The 18,891-nt window shown below is 61.2% G+C and overlaps 3 protein-coding genes across 5 annotated transcripts in view; 2 read left to right on the top strand and 1 right to left on the bottom strand.

Moving 5' to 3' along the window:
- Pex16 (peroxisomal biogenesis factor 16) lies at positions 1–6,376 on the top strand. Its single transcript, XM_047516374.1, has 11 exons — positions 1–293; positions 498–533; positions 1,351–1,427; positions 1,747–1,880; positions 2,010–2,110; positions 2,989–3,069; positions 3,202–3,351; positions 3,457–3,529; positions 3,642–3,761; positions 5,614–5,678; positions 6,196–6,376. The coding sequence occupies exons 1-11, from the start codon at positions 182–184 to the stop codon at positions 6,252–6,254; spliced, it is 1,008 nt and encodes a 335-aa protein (XP_047372330.1). The 5' UTR covers positions 1–181; the 3' UTR covers positions 6,255–6,376.
- Positions 6,288–12,356, top strand: Frey1 (Frey regulator of sperm-oocyte fusion 1). Of its 2 annotated transcripts, none has more exons than XM_047516375.1 (3): positions 6,288–6,829; positions 9,540–9,613; positions 9,798–12,356. In XM_047516375.1, exons 1-3 carry the CDS (start codon positions 6,288–6,290, stop codon positions 9,917–9,919), a joined length of 738 nt encoding a protein of 245 aa, XP_047372331.1. In that variant the 3' UTR covers positions 9,920–12,356. The 2 variants fall into 2 exon arrangements, with proteins under 2 accessions (XP_047372331.1, XP_047372332.1); XM_047516376.1 differs by having other exon boundaries at positions 6,692–9,384.
- The window catches only part of Mapk8ip1 (mitogen-activated protein kinase 8 interacting protein 1), an 18,051-nt gene continuing 9,174 nt past the window's right edge, over positions 10,015–18,891 (bottom strand). For both annotated transcript variants that reach the window (XM_047516362.1, XM_047516363.1), the window contains exons 2-12: positions 17,893–17,998; positions 15,492–15,794; positions 14,017–14,098; positions 12,907–13,719; positions 12,721–12,796; positions 12,112–12,284; positions 11,738–11,847; positions 11,473–11,589; positions 11,276–11,346; positions 11,097–11,195; positions 10,015–10,774 (exon numbers count right to left, since the gene is read on the bottom strand). In XM_047516362.1, the coding sequence (XP_047372318.1) occupies positions 10,702–10,774; positions 11,097–11,195; positions 11,276–11,346; positions 11,473–11,589; positions 11,738–11,847; positions 12,112–12,284; positions 12,721–12,796; positions 12,907–13,719; positions 14,017–14,098; positions 15,492–15,794; positions 17,893–17,998 (2,023 nt within the window). In that variant the 3' untranslated portion in view covers positions 10,015–10,701. The remainder of the gene's footprint in view (positions 10,775–11,096; positions 11,196–11,275; positions 11,347–11,472; positions 11,590–11,737; positions 11,848–12,111; positions 12,285–12,720; positions 12,797–12,906; positions 13,720–14,016; positions 14,099–15,491; positions 15,795–17,892; positions 17,999–18,891) is intronic.

An 18,891-nucleotide genomic window follows, 5' to 3' on the forward strand; every position in this document is an offset into this window, starting at 1 on the left:
GTGACTGCAGAGATGGGGGAAAGGTGGTTCAAAGGCTCTTCACGTAACCATCCTTCGACCCGCGGAAGTTAAGCAACCGGGAGGCGGGCCCAGTACCGGAAGCAGGAAGGAGGGCGCAGGAAGCAGGGCGCCGCAGCCAGTCGTTCTGTGGGTCCGTGGCTCTGTTGGTGCCGAGGGCAGGATGGAGAAGCTGCGGCTCCTGGGCCTCCGCTACCAGGAGTACGTGACTCGTCACCCGGCCGCCACGGCTCAGCTGGAGACTGCAGTGCGGGGCCTCAGTTACCTGCTGGCAGGTGCCACCCTGACCTTTGACCCATTCCTTCGGGGCCCTGACCTATGACTCCAATGGCTCCCTTCCCCGCGGACTCAGAGTAGTAATCTCTGTGCCCGAGAAACCCCGTCCAGGTTCCCGTAAGGCGTAGGGAGGGGAAGACCGGGGCCGCGAAACTGCTGGGTGAGGCTCACGCTCACCGACGCCTCCTGTACCGTCTCCCCAGGTCGCTTCTCTGATTCGCACGAGCTGTCAGAGCTGGGTGAGTCGGGCTCTGGGAGGGGAGGGGGCGGCCTGGGCCTGCGAGGACTCCCCGAGGGCAGATCACACCGGCCTGAGGTCCTGGCCGTCCAGTAGATCATTCTGTGCTCTGAGTCCGTCCAAAGGCCGTTGTCCACTGTCCAGGGTCTTCTGTCCCCATTGTTAAGGGACACGTGTGAGGACTCTGAGTGTTCACTGCTGTTTATGTCCTGGATTAAGCACCTTTCCTGCCTGTGCCAGTCAGGCCTCCCTACAATTATGAGATGGACACTGTTGTCCTCGGTGTCCAGTCGAAGGAACAGAAGTTCAGTGAGGTTAGAGAGCAGCCACTGATGATGCCAAGATTCAAATCCAGGTCACCCAGATTCCAGGATTCCCAGCCTACACACACCTCAGTAGCGTTTGCCTAAGGAGCACTGTAGGTGACAGTCCTGAAAGGTGGGGTGGGTTGTGAAAGGTACACATGGTGTAGACTTTCAGGGCAGACTGGAGAGAGGGCAGAGGCGAGGAGGTGGAGCCCACACTGTGGTGGCTGGGAGCATTCTGGGCAGTTATTTGTAAGGAGCTGGATGACCAGCTGTCCAGAGGACAGGAGCGGTTTGCCTCTGAGATTGACTTCTCTCTTATTGGTCCCACCACTCTCACAAGGTCATCTTAGGGAGTGTGGCGCTCTGAGGAACAGGGCAGAGAAGCAGGCTGGTTTCCACATAGTCTGTGGGAGGCCAAGCACAGCAGGGGACAGGTCACCCCTCGAGCTCTGGAGAGGTGACAGGGGTGGAGCTTAGAGCCAGCCTCCTGAGGCTCCACTCTTCCCTCAGTGTACTCTGCCTCTAACCTGCTCGTGCTGCTCAATGACGGGATCCTTCGGAAGGAACTGCGGAAAAAGTTGCCTGTGGTGAGAATGATGCCAGGCGCCCTGGGGGCCGGGGGACAGGGACTCAGGAACGAGTAGTGATGACCAGCCCGAGCGCTGCACGTGTTACTCTCTTGGTGTGAGAAGACCACAGCCAACCAAGTGTTAGTGTCCCCATCTCAGATGAAGGGGCGGTTTCAGAGAGGGGGAGGAACCCATCCCTGGTCACCAGCCTGTTAGTGGTGGAGTCGGTGTTTGATCTCAGGCTTGGCAACGGGGAAGTCTGAGCTTTGTCCTCCATCCCAGGGGGAGGGCTTGGGACTGGGGCCGCCCCTGACCTCTTGGCCTGGGATTCTTGCAGTCGCTGTCCCAGCAGAAGCTGCTGACATGGCTGAGTGTATTGGAGTGCGTGGAGGTGTTCATGGAGATGGGGGCTGCCAAGGTGTGGGGCGAAGTGGGCCGCTGGCTCGTCATCGCTCTCATCCAGCTGGCCAAGTACGTCTGTGGAGGGCAGAAGCTGGGTGGGGTGACCTGGGCCAGCTGTAAGGGGGGGCTCAACAGAGCACTCCTGTCCCCTGCTTGGCTAGCCACCTCCTCCAAGCCCTGCTGTACTCCCCAACCCAGGGCTGTCTTGCGGATGTTCCTGCTGATCTGGTTCAAGGCTGGCCTCCAGACCTCACCCCCCATCGTTCCGCTGGACAGGGAGACCCAGGCACAGTCCTCGGGTAAGCCACTTCCTGGCTCTGGCGTGGAATGGGGCATGGGACTGGTCTGTGGACTTAGAGGCCACAAACATGAGTACGTTATTATCCATTTATGGAACACATTTATCCCATCTGCTCATTTTGCTCTCATCACTGTATATTCCACAGAGAAGGAAAAACAGATTAGATTGGAAACAAATCAAAACTTGAACTTGGGATCCTTTTTTTTCAGTGTTGGTTATTGAATCCAGGGCCTCGGGCATGCTAGGCATGCTAGGCAAGTGTCGTACCACTGAGCTACATCCCCAGACCTGAACTTGGGACTTCTGATGCCAGAGTCCTCATTCTATTTTTGTGAGCTTCAGGAGGAGGGAACAGAGTGTCAGCAGGAGCCAGGGGTCCTGCCAGCCTCACCTCTGGGCCTAGTTCTGTGTCACGAGCCAGAGGCAGGGCACCCTGCGTCTCTGTCCCTTCAGGCTTCAGGCCACCATCTGTCAGGCCCAGGCCTCTCTTTCCACCTCGAGTGGGCTCAGGGCTGTGCTTGGTCGCAGCGGCGTGGAAGGTGGAGGACTGAGGGATATGCGGCGTGTGGTCCCAGGCTGCCACTGGGCTGGGCCTTTCCAGCCTTGCTCTACTGCCTGGCAAACCTGAGTTTCTGGCTGGTTTTGGCTAAGGTGATGCTGACCTTTCCCCAGGACAGGGAGGCCCCAGAATGCTTCTCCCCATGACAGGTGCAGTGAGGGACCCCAGCCCCTGGCTCCAGTCTCCTCTACTTGGCTGCTGCCTTGGCGCAAACCTGTTGCATCCCCCCAGCCCCCACTGGTCAGTGCACATGTGTTCTTTCCTGGCTCTGAATAAACTTGTCTCTGACAGCACAGCTTTCTGTCTGTCCCTGCTAGAGGGTGACCACAGCCCGGGAAGCCAGGAGCAGTCCTATGTGGGGAAGCGGTCGAACCGAGTGGTGCGAACCCTCCAGAACAGTAAGTGGAAGATGTAGCTGGACCGGGCATCTAGGTGCTGAGGTCAGTGTGGACCCGAGGGACTGGCTCCTGTTGGTGCCCACCTTCCCCTGCCCTCACCTGGCTCGCACGTCTGCTGCCCTTGTGTTCTAGCCCCGTCCCTACACTCGAGGCACTGGGGAGCTCCCCAGCAACGGGAGCAGCGGCAGCAGCAGCACGAGGAGCTGAGCATCACCCCCACCCCCCTGGGGCTGCAGGAAACCATTGCAGAGTCCTTGTACATCACCCGGCCCCTGCTGCACCGTATCCTTAGCTTGGCGGGGGCTGGCCCTGTGGGCTGGCAGTAGATCGCGGGAGTGGGTGGAGCAGGCCCTGTGCCCCAGACATCCTTGACGCCTCGGCCGTCAGTGCTCAGCCTGGGTCTGTGGGGTCAGCGGTCGTGGACACCCTGGCTCCTGTCTGCTGTTGTGGACGTGACCAGGTGAGCCTGGGGCTTCCTGGGGGCTCCGCTCCCTCCACGGGGCTTTCCACCGCAGGTCTGGCCTCGTTGCTACTCCTGGGCTTAGCCCTGACTGCATCCTCCCCACCCGCAGCTTGAGCCTTCTGAGTGACAGGAAGGGCCTGACGCGCAGGGAACGGCTAGAGCTGCGGCGCCGCACCTTCGTGCTGCTCTTCTACCTGCTGCGCTCCCCGTTCTACGACCGCTTCTCTGAGTAAGGTCCCCACCCTGCCAGCACTGCCTGACCAGGCCAGCGGGGTGGAGAGCGTGCCCCTGTAGGTGCCTTCCCTTTCTCCTTCCCGTATGGGTTCACTGGGCACCTACCATGTTCTGTCCAGGAAGCAGTCACCAAACGCCAACCCAGCTGCCCTCAGCCCTCAGGCCGTGGGCGCATGCCTACGTGAGCTTCCATACTTGGCAGGAGAGACACCCCAGGCCAGCTAGAGGGCTTTGTAAGGGGCCCCACTGCCAGGGTAGCGGCAGGATCGCCATACCCTCTGGTTCATACTCACAGCTTCCAGCCCAAGAGATTGGGCTTCCACTTCTGAGAGAAAGCACCTGAGGTTCCAAGAGGTCTGGCACCTGACAGACACACACTAGGTAGCGGGTTGCTGTGGTGCACGCCTGTGATCCACCCGCGCGGGAGGCTGAGGCAGGAGGATTTTGAAAGTTTAAGGCCAGCCTCAGCAACTTAGTGAGACCCTGACTTAAAATCTTAAAAATAAAAATAAAAAGGGCTGGGGATGTGATGCAGTGTAGAGTGCCCCTGGGCTCAATCCCTAGTACCACAAAAATAATATTATGACATCCAACCCCTGTTTTTCCTGGGACAGAAGAGAACAAACTTTTGTCACATTTTTCAGATAAATTTGAAAGCTTATGGGGGACTAAAGCAAAATCCTCTTCCGTACTCAGGAAGAGAACGTTCCACATACTAATGTGGCCCTCCCCCACGATTGCAGGGTCTAGTGGGATCACTGGAGTCCAGGTCTCTCGCTGGACTGAGGGGTTCTGAGAGGACAGTAACTGCGGCCGTGGCTCCCCAGGCTGCACACCTTCCCCGTCAGCTCACTCTTCTCCTGACCCAAGCAGCCTGGGACCCCCAGAGCAATGGTCCAAACTGAGGAGTGTCCAGAAATCTGTCACAGAAACTCTTATTTCCCCCAGGGGTAGGGGACAGGAGCCGTACAGGGGCCCTGGGCTGAGTCTGCAAGGGGCAGTCTTATTTCCCATTCTCCACAGCTTGTCCAGTAGTTTCTGCCTCCTGGTTGTGTGGCCTTGAGCCACTTCCTTGACCTCGCTGTGCCACAATTCCTCATCTGTAAAATGGGGATGATGACAGTCCTCACAAGGTTGCTACAGGGGCCAAATGACTCAATACATAGGGTCATGGTCATCAGGTACGTAATAAGCATTTGACAAATGTTAGGGCCTGTGCTCCCACACTCTTTTTTTCTGTGGTGCTGGGAATCGAACCCAGGGCTAGGTGTGTGCCCCATCAGTGAGCCACACCCAACCCAAAAATGTGAGGCCTCATCATTTCTTTGAGTATTATCTTCAACATCCTCCTCTGTTAACCTCGAGCGCCCCATGGGGACTTTCCATCTTTTAGAAAACAGGCTTCTGCCCCTTCCTCTGAGCCAGTGTGCCCTCTTCAGCACTGTGTCCCCTCCCAGGGCCCTGCCTGCTCTCAGTGTTGGCTTGTGACATTTCTGTGTGTCTCAGCTCTTCTGACGGATGGGGGCTTCAGGGATGGGGCACCCTCTTCCTCTTGGAGCCTTGCAGCCTTCTGCCGGAGCCCTGCTGCAGCAGGTCCTCTGGACGTGGAAAGAACGGGCAGAAAGGGGGGAAGGAACAGAGGGGGGTGTCTGCGTGGTGATTGCCCTGCGCGTTCCAGGAGGACGAGGCGGGAGGGCAGAGAGCAGGCCAGCGCGGGGCCTCCCCTTTCGTGCTGGGGTCCTCCCAGCTCCTGTCTTCCGGGAGGCACCATGTTGTCCAGTGGTCAGTGAAGTCTTTCTAGGGGGAGCCGCTCCCCTGCTTAGCCTGCTCCCTGTTTCTCTGTCCAGGGCCAAAATTTTTTTCCTGCTGCAGCTGCTGGCAGACCACGTCCCCGGTGTTGGCCTGGTTGCGAGTAAGTGTGGGCAGGAGCTCTGGAGTGAGCACGGGACACGCGACCATGTCTCTATTGACTCTCTCTCTTCGTAATTTGACCCTTGGCACACTCAGGAGAGGGAGCCCCAAGGCAAGATTGGGTGGGTGACAGACAGTGCTGGGCCTGAGCCGGGGAGGCAGGAGGAGGTGTCCACATGGGAGTTGGCCAGGCCACATCATGTTTGTCGGCCGTCCCCCATCCCGGCATCCTTGAGAAGTGTGGCAGAGGACTTCCCGGGAGGGAAGGGCCTTCTGCTCTGTCTGGATGTCCCACCTCAGCAGAGGGCAGCGTGGCCCGGTCCCAGCCTGCCAGCTTCTGTAGATGGCTAAGCCATTTGACTGCCCTGAGCCCGAGGTTCCTGGTCTGTATATGGGGACAGAGATCCCTGCTGACGCTGCTGCCCTAGGGCTGGAGAGGGTGCCGGGTGGCTCCTGGCGGGGAGGTGCGTGTGGCGGAGCCGCCAGCCCCTGGCGCTGACCCGCCCTCCTCGTTGCAGGGCCGCTCATGGATTACTTGCCGGCCTGGCAGAAGATTTATTTCTACAGTTGGGGCTGACACACCTTGGAAGCGGGGTGCGGGAGGAGCAGGATGGCATGCTCTGCCATCTGGCGGGGCCTGCTCACCCTCAGCCCCCCACCCCGTCCCTCTTCCCTAATAAAACTGACTCTGGCACCGTCCACGCTGTGGCTTCTCCGTGCTCAGCCAGGCTCTGTACGCAGCCCTGGTCACCACCACCACCACTGCCTCCGAGAACCTCCTGACCAACTGCAGCCCCGTGGCTGGAGCCTTCCAGCTCACGCCTGCCGGGCACGGATCTGGTTCCCGCTTCATGGAGCTGAGCGGCTGTTCACCTCAGCAGCTGTGGGAGTAAACTGCTCACTGGTCCCCGGGGAAGATGGACACGCCGAACCAGCCACACCACAGATGACAACAGCCCACCGTGCTTTGTGGCCGTGGCTTCCATTTGCCCTCCCCCTGCAGAGTCCTGTGCTCCTGGCCACGGCGCCTCCAGACTCCTTAGACAGCCTGGTGAACGGTGTGAAAACGCGCTACAGACCCTGGCCCTCCCGTGGGAGAGACGTCAGCACCGGGCAGCCCTGGGTAGTGCAGGGAGAGGAGCCAGCTCAGGGGTATGAGCTGGGGTCTCCGGCATGCTTGCCTGCTGGCTCCCAGGTGGCCAAGTCTTCCCAGGGCCGTGCAGGCTGTCGTGGAGGCGAAGGAGCCTTGACCGAGTGGGCCTGACCCTTCTGCTCCCTGTGCTGCCTGGTCCCTTTGCTCTGTGGAAGAGCCGCCTCTCCTGTTGGAGTTGCCCGGCCTCAGGCAGCCCCTTAGGTGCTGAGGCTCGCCCTTCCTGAGGTTGCCCTGGCTGGAGAACTGCCCTGGGCGGGGCCAGCCTCACCCTGACATGGCTCTCTCCAAGTGGCTCTGAGAAGCACCCTGGGGCCCCATGCTGGGGCGCAGATGCCCAGGCCTTGGACCGGGGAGAGGGCAGCCCATCAGTTTGGCTGCTCCGGCTCTCATAACCTTCAGCTTAGTCTCCATCCCAGGCTCCGTACCATGTGCTGTGTGGTCAGAGATGTGTGGTCAGAGATTCGCAGACAGAGCTGGGGATGTGGCTCAGTGGTTAAGTGTCCCTGAGATCAATCCCTAGTACCTCCCCCCCCAAAAGTGCCCAGAGCCTGGGTCCCTGCCTCCAGCTTCCCCAGTAGTGAAGCAGATGTGTGTACATGCCACATGAGGATCCTTGTCACAAGGGGAAGTGTATGTGGCCCAGCCGGGGGTAGCGGTTCCAAAGCTGGTGTCCCAGTGGTGGCAGAGTGAGCAGTGCCTTTGAGCAGGCTGTGAACTGTGCCTCAGTTTTGTTGTTCTGGTGTTTGGAGCTGGGGAGCAATCACAGGATCTGAGCTCCTTTCCAGCCCGTATTCAGTGCTGACAGGCAGACTGGGTGGAGGAGGCCACATGCAGAAGATGACCTGTGCGGTGACAGTGTGAAGTAGTATGTCACGCGGGCCAAAGTGGAGTGGGCAGGAGCAGGTAGCGCAAGACCAGGGGGTGGGGGTGGGGTCCAGGCCAAATTGCGCGGGCATGACGTGGCCAGGCAAGGAAGCCTGGGTCTGTGGGGCTGTGGGGAAGGGGCATCCTGCGGAGAAAGGGCTGGAGGGCAGGGACAAGTGGACGAGAGCCGGCTCACTGGAGCAGAGGCCTCCGCACACCATCGGCTGTGGCCGAATTGGGGCTGTGGGAATGGGGATGAGGTGGGCCCCAGAAGGCCTTGGGGGCTGCTTCCATAGGGGGAGCGAGGCAAACGAGGGGCTTGAAGCTGACAGAGTGCGTGGGAGTCCAGGTCCCTGGGCAGCCTGCTGGGGACGCAGAATGCCAGTTCTGTGGAAGAGGCCTTGTCTCTAGGACGAAAGGGAGGTGATCACTAGGAAGTTACCGGGCGGGCTCGGGGCCTGGGGGTGCTGGGAAACCCTAGCTTGTCTGCCTCGGGGGGATGCTTGGGGCCAGCAGCCAGAGTTGGAGACGCGGGGCACCCCGCTGTGGGCCTCGGGTGCCTCAGCGGTCAAGGAGAGCTGACCAGCTGGCAGGCCTGTTGTCTCAGAAGCAACTGGGTTCCCAAAGCTCCCGTCCCAGGCCCGGCCCTCTGGTTTGGGCACCAGCACTGCGGCACATGGGGGATTGGGCGTGACACCTGGTGGGTGCAGGAGCCAGCCAGGCTCCCACCATGGCCACGGCACCAGGCCCTCTGGGATTGGGGCGTCAGGAACCAGAGAACCTTGCTGTGGTGGCCACTGCTCTGCCTCCAGCCTGCAGAGGCTCTCGGGGTCTGGTGTCCTCTCATGACCCATCTGTCCCTTCCACAGATTCTCACTGAGCACTACCAGGCAGCAGGAGCTAGGATTCCAGTGAACCAGTCCCTGCCCTCCTGCAGCTAGACTCCAGGGATCAGGCCCAAGCTCTGTCCCCTCTCTTGGAAACCCTGGATCCAGGGCCAGGGTCTGTGAGTCCCTGAATCGGACTGTTTAAGCCGCAGGAAGCAATGTGGGCAGGAACCCCAGGGTACAAGGCAAGGAGCTGCGTGCTCCCCCACCCCAAGGCCTCCAGACCCTTAGGGCCGAGTGATGCACTCCGGCTTCTTTAGCCAACGGGACTTTCCTGGGCTGAGATGTCTGCAGGGAGGTGGGGATAGTGGGGGACAGGTGGTGGGTGAGGCCTGTCCAGTGGCTTCAGTAACCTGGTGGAGGGGCGCTGCCTGCTGGACCTGAGCACTCTAGTTATGTTACTTCACAGAAGAGGAAACCAAGGCACAGAGATGAAGTGACTTGACAGGGTTGAATGAGACCTGACCCCAAGGTCTGTCCCCTAACCTTGGGCATGTACGCTAGATTTGGTTTGGGACCTGTTGGCCTAGTGTCAGTGAAACCAAACGTGCCTCAGTGTGGAAGTTTCTGGCCTTGCCTCAGCAAGTGCTGACACTGAGCCCCGGAACTACTGTCCTTTGTGAGGTGGCCCTGGAGCTGGCAACGGATTCCATTCTGGGGGAGGGGCGGGCAAAAGCCTGATCAGGGCCTGTGGAGGAGATGGTTCTCGCCATGCTGGGGGCTCTGTACCCCAGGGCTGGGCTCAGTCTCTTCCTCTTCTACCTCATCCTGGCGGCGGCGCTCCTTCGCCCCCAGCCCCTGAGGTAAGGCCAGGCCCAGAACCTGAAAGGTGTGCTGCCCCCGCCCTGCCCAGAGGACCGGCTGCCCTGTTATCCTGGGCTCCCGGGCTTCCACCTCCCCTTCGCAGGGAGGTGGCAGTGCCTTTGGGGTCAGGCTGAGCAGCCCTCGTCTCCCGCAGGTCTCAGCGCTCTGTTCCTGAGGAATTTTCAGCCCCGCTGGAACTTGCGCAGCCACTTTCCGGACTGGTGGATGGTAGTCCTCCTCCTCCTTCCTCCCCCACCCACCCCCGGCTCCCCCAAGGGAGGTGCCCCCCAAGAGAGGGCCCACGGGTCCAGCCCTCGGTGTCACCTCACCCCAGGCAGCCTCTGTGCAAGGCTGACCACATCCCACCCCACTCAGCAGCTCCTCCCTGACTCCTGCCCTCCTCTCTCCTTAGACTATGGGGTCCGACCCAAGCACCCGTGGCCACGAGGGCCTCGACCCCTCCTCTCCCAGGCCCAGCAGCGCAAGCGGGACGGGCCGGACATGGCTGAGTATTACTATGATGCACACCTGTGACGGGAAGCCCGCATAAAGCTATTCTGTGCAGCTGAGGCTCTGCTTCCTGCAATGTGACAGATGGATGGGGGTCCGCGTAGATACACCCACTGTGGTCCAGACAGGAAATGGCACTTTAATTGTTGTGGCCAGGGTGACAAGACCATGACAAGCTGGCCTGGGCATTGGGAGGTCTGTCCCTGCTGGGCAGGGCCTGCTGGAGGCTGCTGCTTCCCTGGGAGCTCCCAAGCCTGCCAGGGACCGGCGTACTAGTGAGGTTGGAGGTGGAAGCCACCCAGAGGCCCCACGGCAGCTGCGAACAGGGACTTCACCTCCACCTGCTGCCATTTCCTTCCTAGAGAGTCCTTAGGAGGTGGCCGGGCTCGGCCAGAGCTAAGGGTGCTTGATGGGGGTTGGGGTCGGGGGAAGGTGGGCATTTGCAGGTGGCACGGGCTTCATGAAGCCAAGAGCCAGAGCCAGAGCCCCTGGCAGAGCAAGTAAGCCCAGGCCGGGCAGAGCCCCTGCTCCCAGAGGTACATCCTTCACAGCCAGAGCCCGACGGCCCAGCCCTGCCCCTCCCAATCCCCGGGCAGCCCGCTCTGTCCTCCATAGATGAATCTAGTCCCATATGTTACAATAAACTGCGTCTGCTTCTCCCTGTCACCCCTGCCCTCCCCACCCTGGGCCAAGAGCCCCACTTCCCCATCTGGTGGTGGTCCTCCTCCAGAGCAGAGCCACGTCCCGTCAGCAGCCAGCTGTCCCGGCCAGAGGGCCCAGGGGGTGCGGAGGGCAGGGCGGCGCTGCTACTCCAGGTAGATGTCCTCCGTGGGGCAGGTGTACTCCACAAACTGCTTGTAGAACTGCTGGAAGGCTCGCCTAGGAGTGGGGCCCGTGATGACCAGCGGTTCACCCTGGAGGAACCAGCCCTCCACCCGGGGTCCAGCTGGGAGCGCGGGGCCTGGCAGGCTGCTCCTGCCGACTGGTGAGTACCGGCCTTGAAGGAAGGGCCGAGCGAGCGGCGACAGGCTTGGAAGCCAACCCGGGCTGGGCCAGCCCTCCCTGCAGGCCACCGCGCTGGGGTCTAGAGACGGTCTCCAAAGCTGCAGCGCACACTGAGGAGCAGCGCCCATGGCGGAGAAGACCCCAGGCCTGCAACCCACGCTGCTCCTCGGGGGGAACGGGCAGGACACACACATACCCCACGGATTCTGCCAGGGCTTTGGTGGAGTCTTCAGACACAAAGACGTGGCAGGCAAACCGGTGGTCGGCAGGGTGTTTGGTGATGAACCCAAAGTACCTGCGGAAGAGAGGGGTCCAAGGGAGTTCAGGAGCTCGAGGCCCAGCCCAGACACCGAGCGCTCCCCCGCCCCCACTCACTTGTTGTTCTTTGGATGGTATCCACAGAAGGAGATGTTCTTTAGCTGGAAAAAGTGGCTACATTTATTCCCCTGCAGGAGGGAGAGAGAAGCAGGAGGTTGGCCACCAGCTCGCAGGGCAGAAGCACACCTGTCACGGCAAACTTAGTGGGAGGGCTGGGGGCTTGAGGAAGGAGGGGCCAGGTCAGAAGAAGTCACCTTGGCCTCCTGGGAGTCATCGGCCTTGACACCTATCTTCACACCCCTAACGCTGATCTCAAGGACGCAGCTGGAGGGCGGGTTAAAGTGCACGGTGAGCCGGCGGGTGGTGGCAATCTGGGTGAGAGACAGGGACACTCAGGTGCTGTCTGTCCCCGACCAGTCTCTCCTGTCCCAGGGCCTGGGCCAGGGTGTCCTTTTCCCCAAGAGACAGTGTGGACCAGGCTGAAGGTGGTGCCCACAGGGAGAAGCAGGATCCAGGTACCTTTTGCATAGCGGCGCACAGGACGTCATTGCCCTTGTGATAGGGAACCTGCACTGAGCCCAGGAACTTCACCCGGAACTGGTCCACCCAGTCGCTGTTTTTGGCCAGGGCTGGAAAGCAAACAAGCGAGGAGTGGAGTCACTCAGCAGGAGTGGGCGTGGCAGCAGGGCACAGGAGGGAGGGGAGGCCCACGGAGTGACACCAGCAGGGGGAGCCACAATCCCGAAAGGCCCAACTTGGCTGGGCCTCACTCTCGATTATGAAATAGACCTGAAATCACCCTGTCGTCCCTCCCCTGGCTGGCTGAGATCTGGGGCACACATGCACCTGGCAGATGCCAGAGCTGGTGGCACTGGGCGGGAGAGGGAGACTACCTGCCATGTGCTCGGGCTCCTTGGTGACCTCAATGGCGTAGTAGGCAGGAAAGACGCCTCGGGCACCAGTGCGCATGTTGTAGGCCTCGTACCAATAGTCCTCAGCCTGCAGCTCCACCAGCAGAGGGTCATCCACTTCTAGCTCAAGTTCGTCTTCATGTCGAGGCACAAACCTGTCCCCCAAAGGCAGAGCAGCGATTCCTCAGAGGACCTCTCCAGCCAGTGGCATCACTAGTTCAATAAACATCTGCAAAGTACCACGTGTGCCTGGCATCGTGCTGGCTCTGGGGAAGACTAACGCCAGTCAGACCCCATCTTCCACCTAGGAAGCCAGAGGCCCTGAAGAACCGAGAGGTCACGGGGGGGAAGCACTTGGCCGGAGGAGGCTGGAGGGGTGTCTGTGAGGGGAGATGGGTCCCTCCAGGGCACCCTGTCCCGGCCAGGGTAAGTGTACAAGTCCTGGCTTCCTCATGGCACCTCAGCACTTGGTCACCATGCTCTGAGTTCCCAGAAGCCGCACCCTGACCCCTGAGGCTGAGCAGATGCCAACTGCAGGGATGTGGATCGGGCCACGTGGTGACGCGAAGGCAGGGAGGGTAGAGCCCTCACCTGAATATGGCCCGGTGGGTTTGCTCCTGCTCCTCCCCGTTGATGACACAGGAGAACAGGCCAAAGGACTCTGCACCTGCAGGGGAGGGACCAGCTGCAGGAAGGTGGCCCAGCTCAGGCTGGGCTGCGAAGCAGGTGGAGTTGGCCGTCCCCGCCCAGCCGCCCCACGGCTCCCGGCTCACTCACTGGAGGAGCGAGAGCGGCCGCTCATGAAGACGTTCAGGAACTTCTTGGAGAAGTGGACGTCAGGCTCGTCGGGCGTGGAGTCCTCCGAGAGGCAGGTGGAGGGCCGCGGCCGCGGGGCCTCCTCGTATTCCTCCCCAATGGCCGACTCATAGGGCGAGGAGGCGGAGGCACAGTTGTCGTAGACGGTGGCCGAGTCGCTCTCGTCACTGTAGTCTCCAAAGCAGGGCCTCAGGCTCACCAGCTCCAGCTGCGCATGCTCGTCCACCACCAGGGTGTACTTGACCGAGTCGTAGGACAGGGCGCTGGTGTCGGAGCTCAGCGAGGCCCTTGGAGGTGGCGGGGGCTCCCCTAGGCTCCCCCGCCATCCTCCGCCTGGTGGCTCAGCCCGCTCTGGGGATGACAGGCAGTCAAAGCCCTCATCCTCTTCACTAATGGAGGGGTGAGGCCGCCCTGCCGCGGAAGGGTAGGCCGCGGGGTCTGGGTCAGAGCTGACGGACATGCGGCTCTCGGCGGGCGGCAAGAAGGCGGAGGCAGGCTCTGCGGGGTCTGGAGGCCGCTGCACCGGCGTCAGGTAGATCTCCTCGGTGGCCTCTAGCCGCACGTCCGCCTGGTAGTGGATTCGGTCTCGATGGGAGTGGCCCAGGCCACCAGGTGCGGAAGCAGGAGGGCCACCTGGAGGTGCCATCTGGGTGGCAGCACTGCGGCGACAAGGGCTGTCAGTGGAGGTGCCTCGATCCTTGGTGGCGGCAGGGCTGCCCTGAGGTGGCAGCTCATCGCTCAGGCAGATGTGTTCATGTGGCGGCGTCTGTTCCCCTGGAGGGCAGGCAGGGTGGTGCTGAGGGCGGGACTCCAGCACCTGCTCCCTCTACACCAGCTTGTCCACACAGGGACTGCGACGAGGCCTCCCAGGCACGAGGCCCTTGGCAGGCTCTGGGGCCAACTGACTCGCTCGTGTCACAGCTGACCTCAGCGCCCAGCTGGACTTGCAGAGCATACTGGGTGGGCAGCTGACCTCCGCTCAGCAAGGTAGAGACCGCTGGGTCTGCTCTCAGTGGCAGGGACGGAGTCAGGGCAGCCGAAGTCCAGCTCGTGGAGAGGGTCTCAACTCACCTGTCTTCAGGGGTGAGGACGACCGAGACACCCGATCCTGCCAACTGTGCTTTTTGCCAAGAGAATTATTATTCAGTGTGTCCTGTGCAGAGAACAAAAGGCCCTTGTGAAGAAGCAGCTAGCAGTGCCCGGCACAGGGAGGCCCTGGCCCTGCCCCGTCAGGCCATCCCCAGGCTGTTTGCTGCACCCATCAGCCTCTTGCCAAGGCTTCTCTCCTGAGCCTCCTCTGGAGCAGGCAGGAGGGGTGGCAAGGAACAGCCCTGCCACCAGGCCTGTTGGCCTCAGGGAGATGCCCTCATCAGCCTCAGCAAAGTGGCAATGGCCAGTGTGTGGGGAGTGGGGGACAAGAAGGGTCTCCCTAGAGACAGCTCCACATCCTGGACATGAAGGGGTTACACGTGAGACACACAAATCCAGCGGAGGACAAGGTGACTCCCTGCCCTGGGGCTCAGGCAGCTATGGCCTAGGAAGGGGCAGGAACACCATAGTGCCAGAAAAAAACACAAAGGGTCTCCCCTGCAGCTGGTCTGGGGGACTGGAATGAATCTGAATGATGACTCCATAACACGGCTCCTCCCCACAGTTGCACATGCCTGAGGGTGACAGATGCAGACATCAGCAGCCTCCCTCCTGGATCTCCTGCCTGCCTGTCCACGTTCTCAGCCCCTTGGGACCCTCCACTGCCCACATACAAGGCTCCCCACACACAACTTGGACTCCCTCCCTGAGAACACCCTCGGAAGCCCGCACATTCACGAGCTGAGCTGCCAAGAGCCACGCCAGAGGATGCTGGGAAAGGGACCAACCCTTTCCTTGCAGCCCCTGCACCAACCCCCAGCAGCCCACTTTCCAGGTCCTCTGCACCTCTCCTGACTGGGCCTGAAGACAAAGGGCCACAGCCAGCTCTCCCACCCTATTCAGCTCTCCTTGGCATCCAGCCACCTGCCAGGGGCCCTAGCCCCCAACTCTGCCAAGCAGCTCCATCCCCCAGTACTCTCCCCAGCCTTCTGGAATTCCCAGCTGCCCAGATCTCAAACTGGCTGCTGCCTGAACTCCCTCATCCACACCTTGCCACAAGTTCCCTTGACCTCCGGCCATGCACACCATTTCAGATGTCCTTTCCTCCAGGGCCTGCTTCTGCCCCATCTTCACCAGGAGCCCCAAAATAAACCCTGTCACAGCCAGAGGTCCCAAACTCCTTCCATACTCTCAAAGCCCTGTTCTCTTAACCCACTACTTCTCTCTTTACTCCAATCCTTCCACCCTTTCTCACGGTTCCACGCCCAGTCAGCTGGCCTCAACCCCTGTCCCTTAGGGCAGACCTGCCCGCCCCTCGGAGTACCCCTTCCGGCCCTCCCGCTGCAGCCCTCCTTGCCCTGGGCTCCCTGGAGGCCCTCAGCGCCCCTTGCACCTTCCAGGACGGCCCCACGGCACCGCCCCCCCGCCCCCCCCCCCCCGCCCCACTCGCGCCTTACCTGAGATCGCGGCACCTGCGGAAAGAGGTTGAGCGTGGTGGGCCGCTTGGGCCGGTACGTGTCCCCGCTGCCCGGGCCTTGGCTCTGGCCCTGGCCGCGGGGCGCTGGCTCCTGGCCGGACTCGGCCTGGGGCGGCCCTGCTCCCAGCCGCCGCGCCGCGCGAACCTCATCGTCCTCCTCCTCGTCGTCCTCCGCGCCAGGAGTGTCCCCCGCCGCGTCGATCAGGTCCATCTGCAGCATCTCTGCCTGCAGCCGGCTCCCCGCGCTGCCGCCGCCCGCAGACAGCAGCCCGGTGCGCGGGGGCTGCGCGGTGCGGACGGAGGGGCGTCAGGGGGCGGGGCCGCGCCGGGAGGGGCGGGGCCGAGGCCGCTGTGCTCCGCCCCGCCGCCGGCCGAGTCCATTCCGCGGCCGCGAGGGGGGATCGGAGGGGGACCGGCCGGCGCCGGGCAGAGGGCCGCTTCCGCCCGCCGCGTGCGAGGAAGAGCACGCGTCCTCCTCCCACTCCAGTGGGCGCCTTGGTCCGCACCTCTCCGCTGCCCACGGGCCACCCGCTTCTGCCTCCTTGCACCCTCCGGTTCCCTTGGCAACGGCCGGTGACCTCACCCGGGTTGTAAGCCAAGCCCAGAGTGAAATCACCACTGTTGCCATGGGAACGCAGGGGTCGCCAAGTAGTTCCGGGCCCGCCAGGAATTGGTCGCAGAGCCGGGGGCGGTTAATATTTGGAGGGGGCTGTGAGCAAACTGGGAAAACCGAGTCTCAGCCAGGCGAGGAAGGCTGCAGGGGGCCGCAGTGCGGACCGAACCGAGAACCTGACGGCGACCGGAAGAGGGCCGCAGGGGCGGGGGCCGCAGGCGGCACCTGAACCCAGGAGGTGGCATCCAGGGCCTCTTCTTCTCTCCTAGACCCAAGGGCTCAGGCCGCTCCAACCTGACAGTCCTTCAGCTAACTGTGACTTGATAGTCCCGAACCCCATGCTTGTTCCAGTTCAGCTGCTAACTACCTGGCACCTTGGATAGATCCCCTGACCCTTGCATCCCTCACGGGTTGATTGGGTACAATACTACCACCCTCCCCGCTTCCCAGAGAGGTGAGGACCCTGCACAGTGTGAAAGCCCCCCCGAGAGCTTATCTAAGGCCCCTGGGGGTACACCCTAGCTAGGACTGCCTCAGGGCCCTGGCCTGTGCACGTTGCAGGAGGGGATGGTTCAGATCAGAGCAGGTGCAGGACTTTAGAGAAGCCATGCCAGAGCCCTGGGACCACTCCCCGCATCCAGAGTGCTTGGCTTCTGCCTCCATCCCCTCCTGGCCTGGTCACAGGGTGGAGGGTTGAGGTATGGGAAAGTTATCTTCAGCCCTTGGTTTCCTCTTGCCTGGCAGAGTTTACAGAAACCCTCAGGGTAGCCGGAAGTTAATGTAGATTCAGTCACCCCCTCCCCAACTCATACTGCAGATCTCCCCACACAACATCTTGCTACCTACCCTCCTGGGGCAGAAAAGTGCTTTAAAAACTAGCCATGGCTGGGTGCAGAGGTGCACACCTATAATCCCAGTGGCTCCGGAGACTGAGGCAGGGGAATTGTGAGTTCAAAGCCAGCCTCAGCAACTTAGCGAGGACCTAAGAAACTCAGCAAGACCCTGTCTCTAAATAAAATATTAAAGAGGACTGGGGATGTGGCTCAGTGGTTAAGCACCCCTGAGTTCAATCCCTGTTACCAAAAAATAAATGAATAAAATCAAGTAAAACCTAGCCCTGTACTTTGCCTTCCATTTCCTGGCTAACTGGCCTCATCTTCCTGTTCTGAAAGGCTATAGTGGGGATCCCCATCTGATCAGGCTCACCAGCTGCTGAGAAGCTGGTAGCATTGAGCTCTTTAGGGATGAGAGAGAGCCATCTCTCTATGCAAAGCCAAGACTCGGTGGCAGCAGTGCTGGACCAGCTTTCAGTGGGGACAGAGAAGGCCCAGGAAGCCGTGTGGTGTGGCGGGTCTGGTGCAGTGATGGCCAGCGGCCATGGGAGCTCGTCCAGCCGCGCCTCGGCTCTTTTCTCCTGCCCCAGAGCACTGCAGATTCCACTGGACTCCACCCTGTGCTGCCTCGGGCCCTCTGCCAGGGCCGCTCCTCAAAGGGCCTCCCCTTCACTCACGCCAGTGCCCTGCGTCTTGAGACCTCCTGCCCTGTCTCCCGAGGGCACCCGAAGGAGCTCCTTTCTGCCTCAGCCCTGGCAACTAAATGAATACATTAAAATTTTTTGAAAACTCTGAGTGAGCACCCAGGATGTGCCCACACTGTGCTGATGCTCCTGAGAGCTGCTTCACTCCGCCTTTGAAAGCTACGGGAATGCGCCCACTCCTGTCTGCACCCCTCTTACCACCCCACTGGGCTCCCAGAAGCCGGCCCTTACCCGTAGGGACAGGGTGTCTTTGCACTGCAGGCTGATGCCACACTCATCAGTGATCTCTGATAGGTCTTCATCCTCAAACTCCTCCAGGCTGATGTCATGGGTGAGCCTAGGGACACGAAGCCAGAGTTACAACCCAGGGAACTGCCAAGCCCACTGGCCTTTCCCTGTTACCTCTTCCGAGGGGCAGCCTCTGAAGGCAGGTCACAGCCCCCGAGGCTGGGAGTGGGTCCGTCTGCACCAGTACAGTGAGTAGCCACCAGGCGGGGAAAGAATGCGGGGCGCATGCTAAAAGGCCGTCTCCTAGGGTGGCGGAGAAAGAGGGGGTCCCAGGCTACCCCAACCTGGCTGGGAGCTGCCCATCCTGGTGCCAACCAGCAGGAAGTGCCTAGAAGGCCCAAGTGGTCAGATCTTGGCCTCCCAGGATCAAGTCAGGTGCCAAGGCCAGTTCGCCCATGGAGAAGGCAGAGTCAAGAAGAGATTTCAAGAGATGCCTGGAGTAGGAGCCTTGTGCAGTTCACAGGAGCAAGACCCCAGGTGCTGGCCAGAAGTACACCAGCCTTAGAGAACTGCTCCACGTCCCCAGCCCAGGACGACCCACGCCTGTGAGCCCTGGTAACTAGTGGAGGGAAGCTGGTGTCAATGCGGGCACGGCAGCGCACTCCGGGAGGAACCATGCCCTGTGCAAGCTTCTCTAGTCTGGACACTTCGCGCCCACTCTGAGGACCCTGCGCATGGAGTCGGGAAAGGCCCAGCCTGAACTGGAGGTGCCGTAAGCTTAGGAGACAAACCAGACAGAGCACTGGGCACAGGAACACCAATCAACCCCATGGGATCCCCAGGCCAGCTCTGTGCACCCGCCTCCGAGGGCAGGGCTGGGTCAGCCACCGCAGCGCCCACCTGGCCCCGCGTTGCTTCCCTAACCCTGGCCCTCTGCCTGGTTTGGCATGAGTTGGACATGTCTGACCCCTTCCCCAAAGAAGACCAGAGACCGAGGCCAGG

The sequence above is a fragment of the Sciurus carolinensis genome, chromosome 11, assembly GCF_902686445.1.
Source record: "Sciurus carolinensis chromosome 11, mSciCar1.2, whole genome shotgun sequence".
Taxonomy (NCBI): domain Eukaryota; kingdom Metazoa; phylum Chordata; class Mammalia; order Rodentia; family Sciuridae; genus Sciurus; species Sciurus carolinensis.

Excerpts from the sequence above, each read along its gene's own strand:
- Frey1 (XM_047516375.1), top strand. The coding sequence starts at position 6,288 with ATGGCATGCTCTGCCATCTGGCGGGGCCTGCTCACCCTCAGCCCCCCA. Across the intron at positions 6,830-9,539 it reads GGAGAGGAGCCAGCTCAGGG|GTCTCAGCGCTCTGTTCCTG; the intron begins GTATGAGCTGGG and ends CGTCTCCCGCAG. Across the intron at positions 9,614-9,797 it reads ACTTTCCGGACTGGTGGATG|ACTATGGGGTCCGACCCAAG; the intron begins GTAGTCCTCCTC and ends CTCTCTCCTTAG.
- Pex16 (XM_047516374.1), top strand. The coding sequence starts at position 182 with ATGGAGAAGCTGCGGCTCCTGGGCCTCCGCTACCAGGAGTACGTGACT. Across the intron at positions 1,428-1,746 it reads TGCGGAAAAAGTTGCCTGTG|TCGCTGTCCCAGCAGAAGCT; the intron begins GTGAGAATGATG and ends GGATTCTTGCAG. Across the intron at positions 3,070-3,201 it reads GGTGCGAACCCTCCAGAACA|CCCCGTCCCTACACTCGAGG; the intron begins GTAAGTGGAAGA and ends CTTGTGTTCTAG.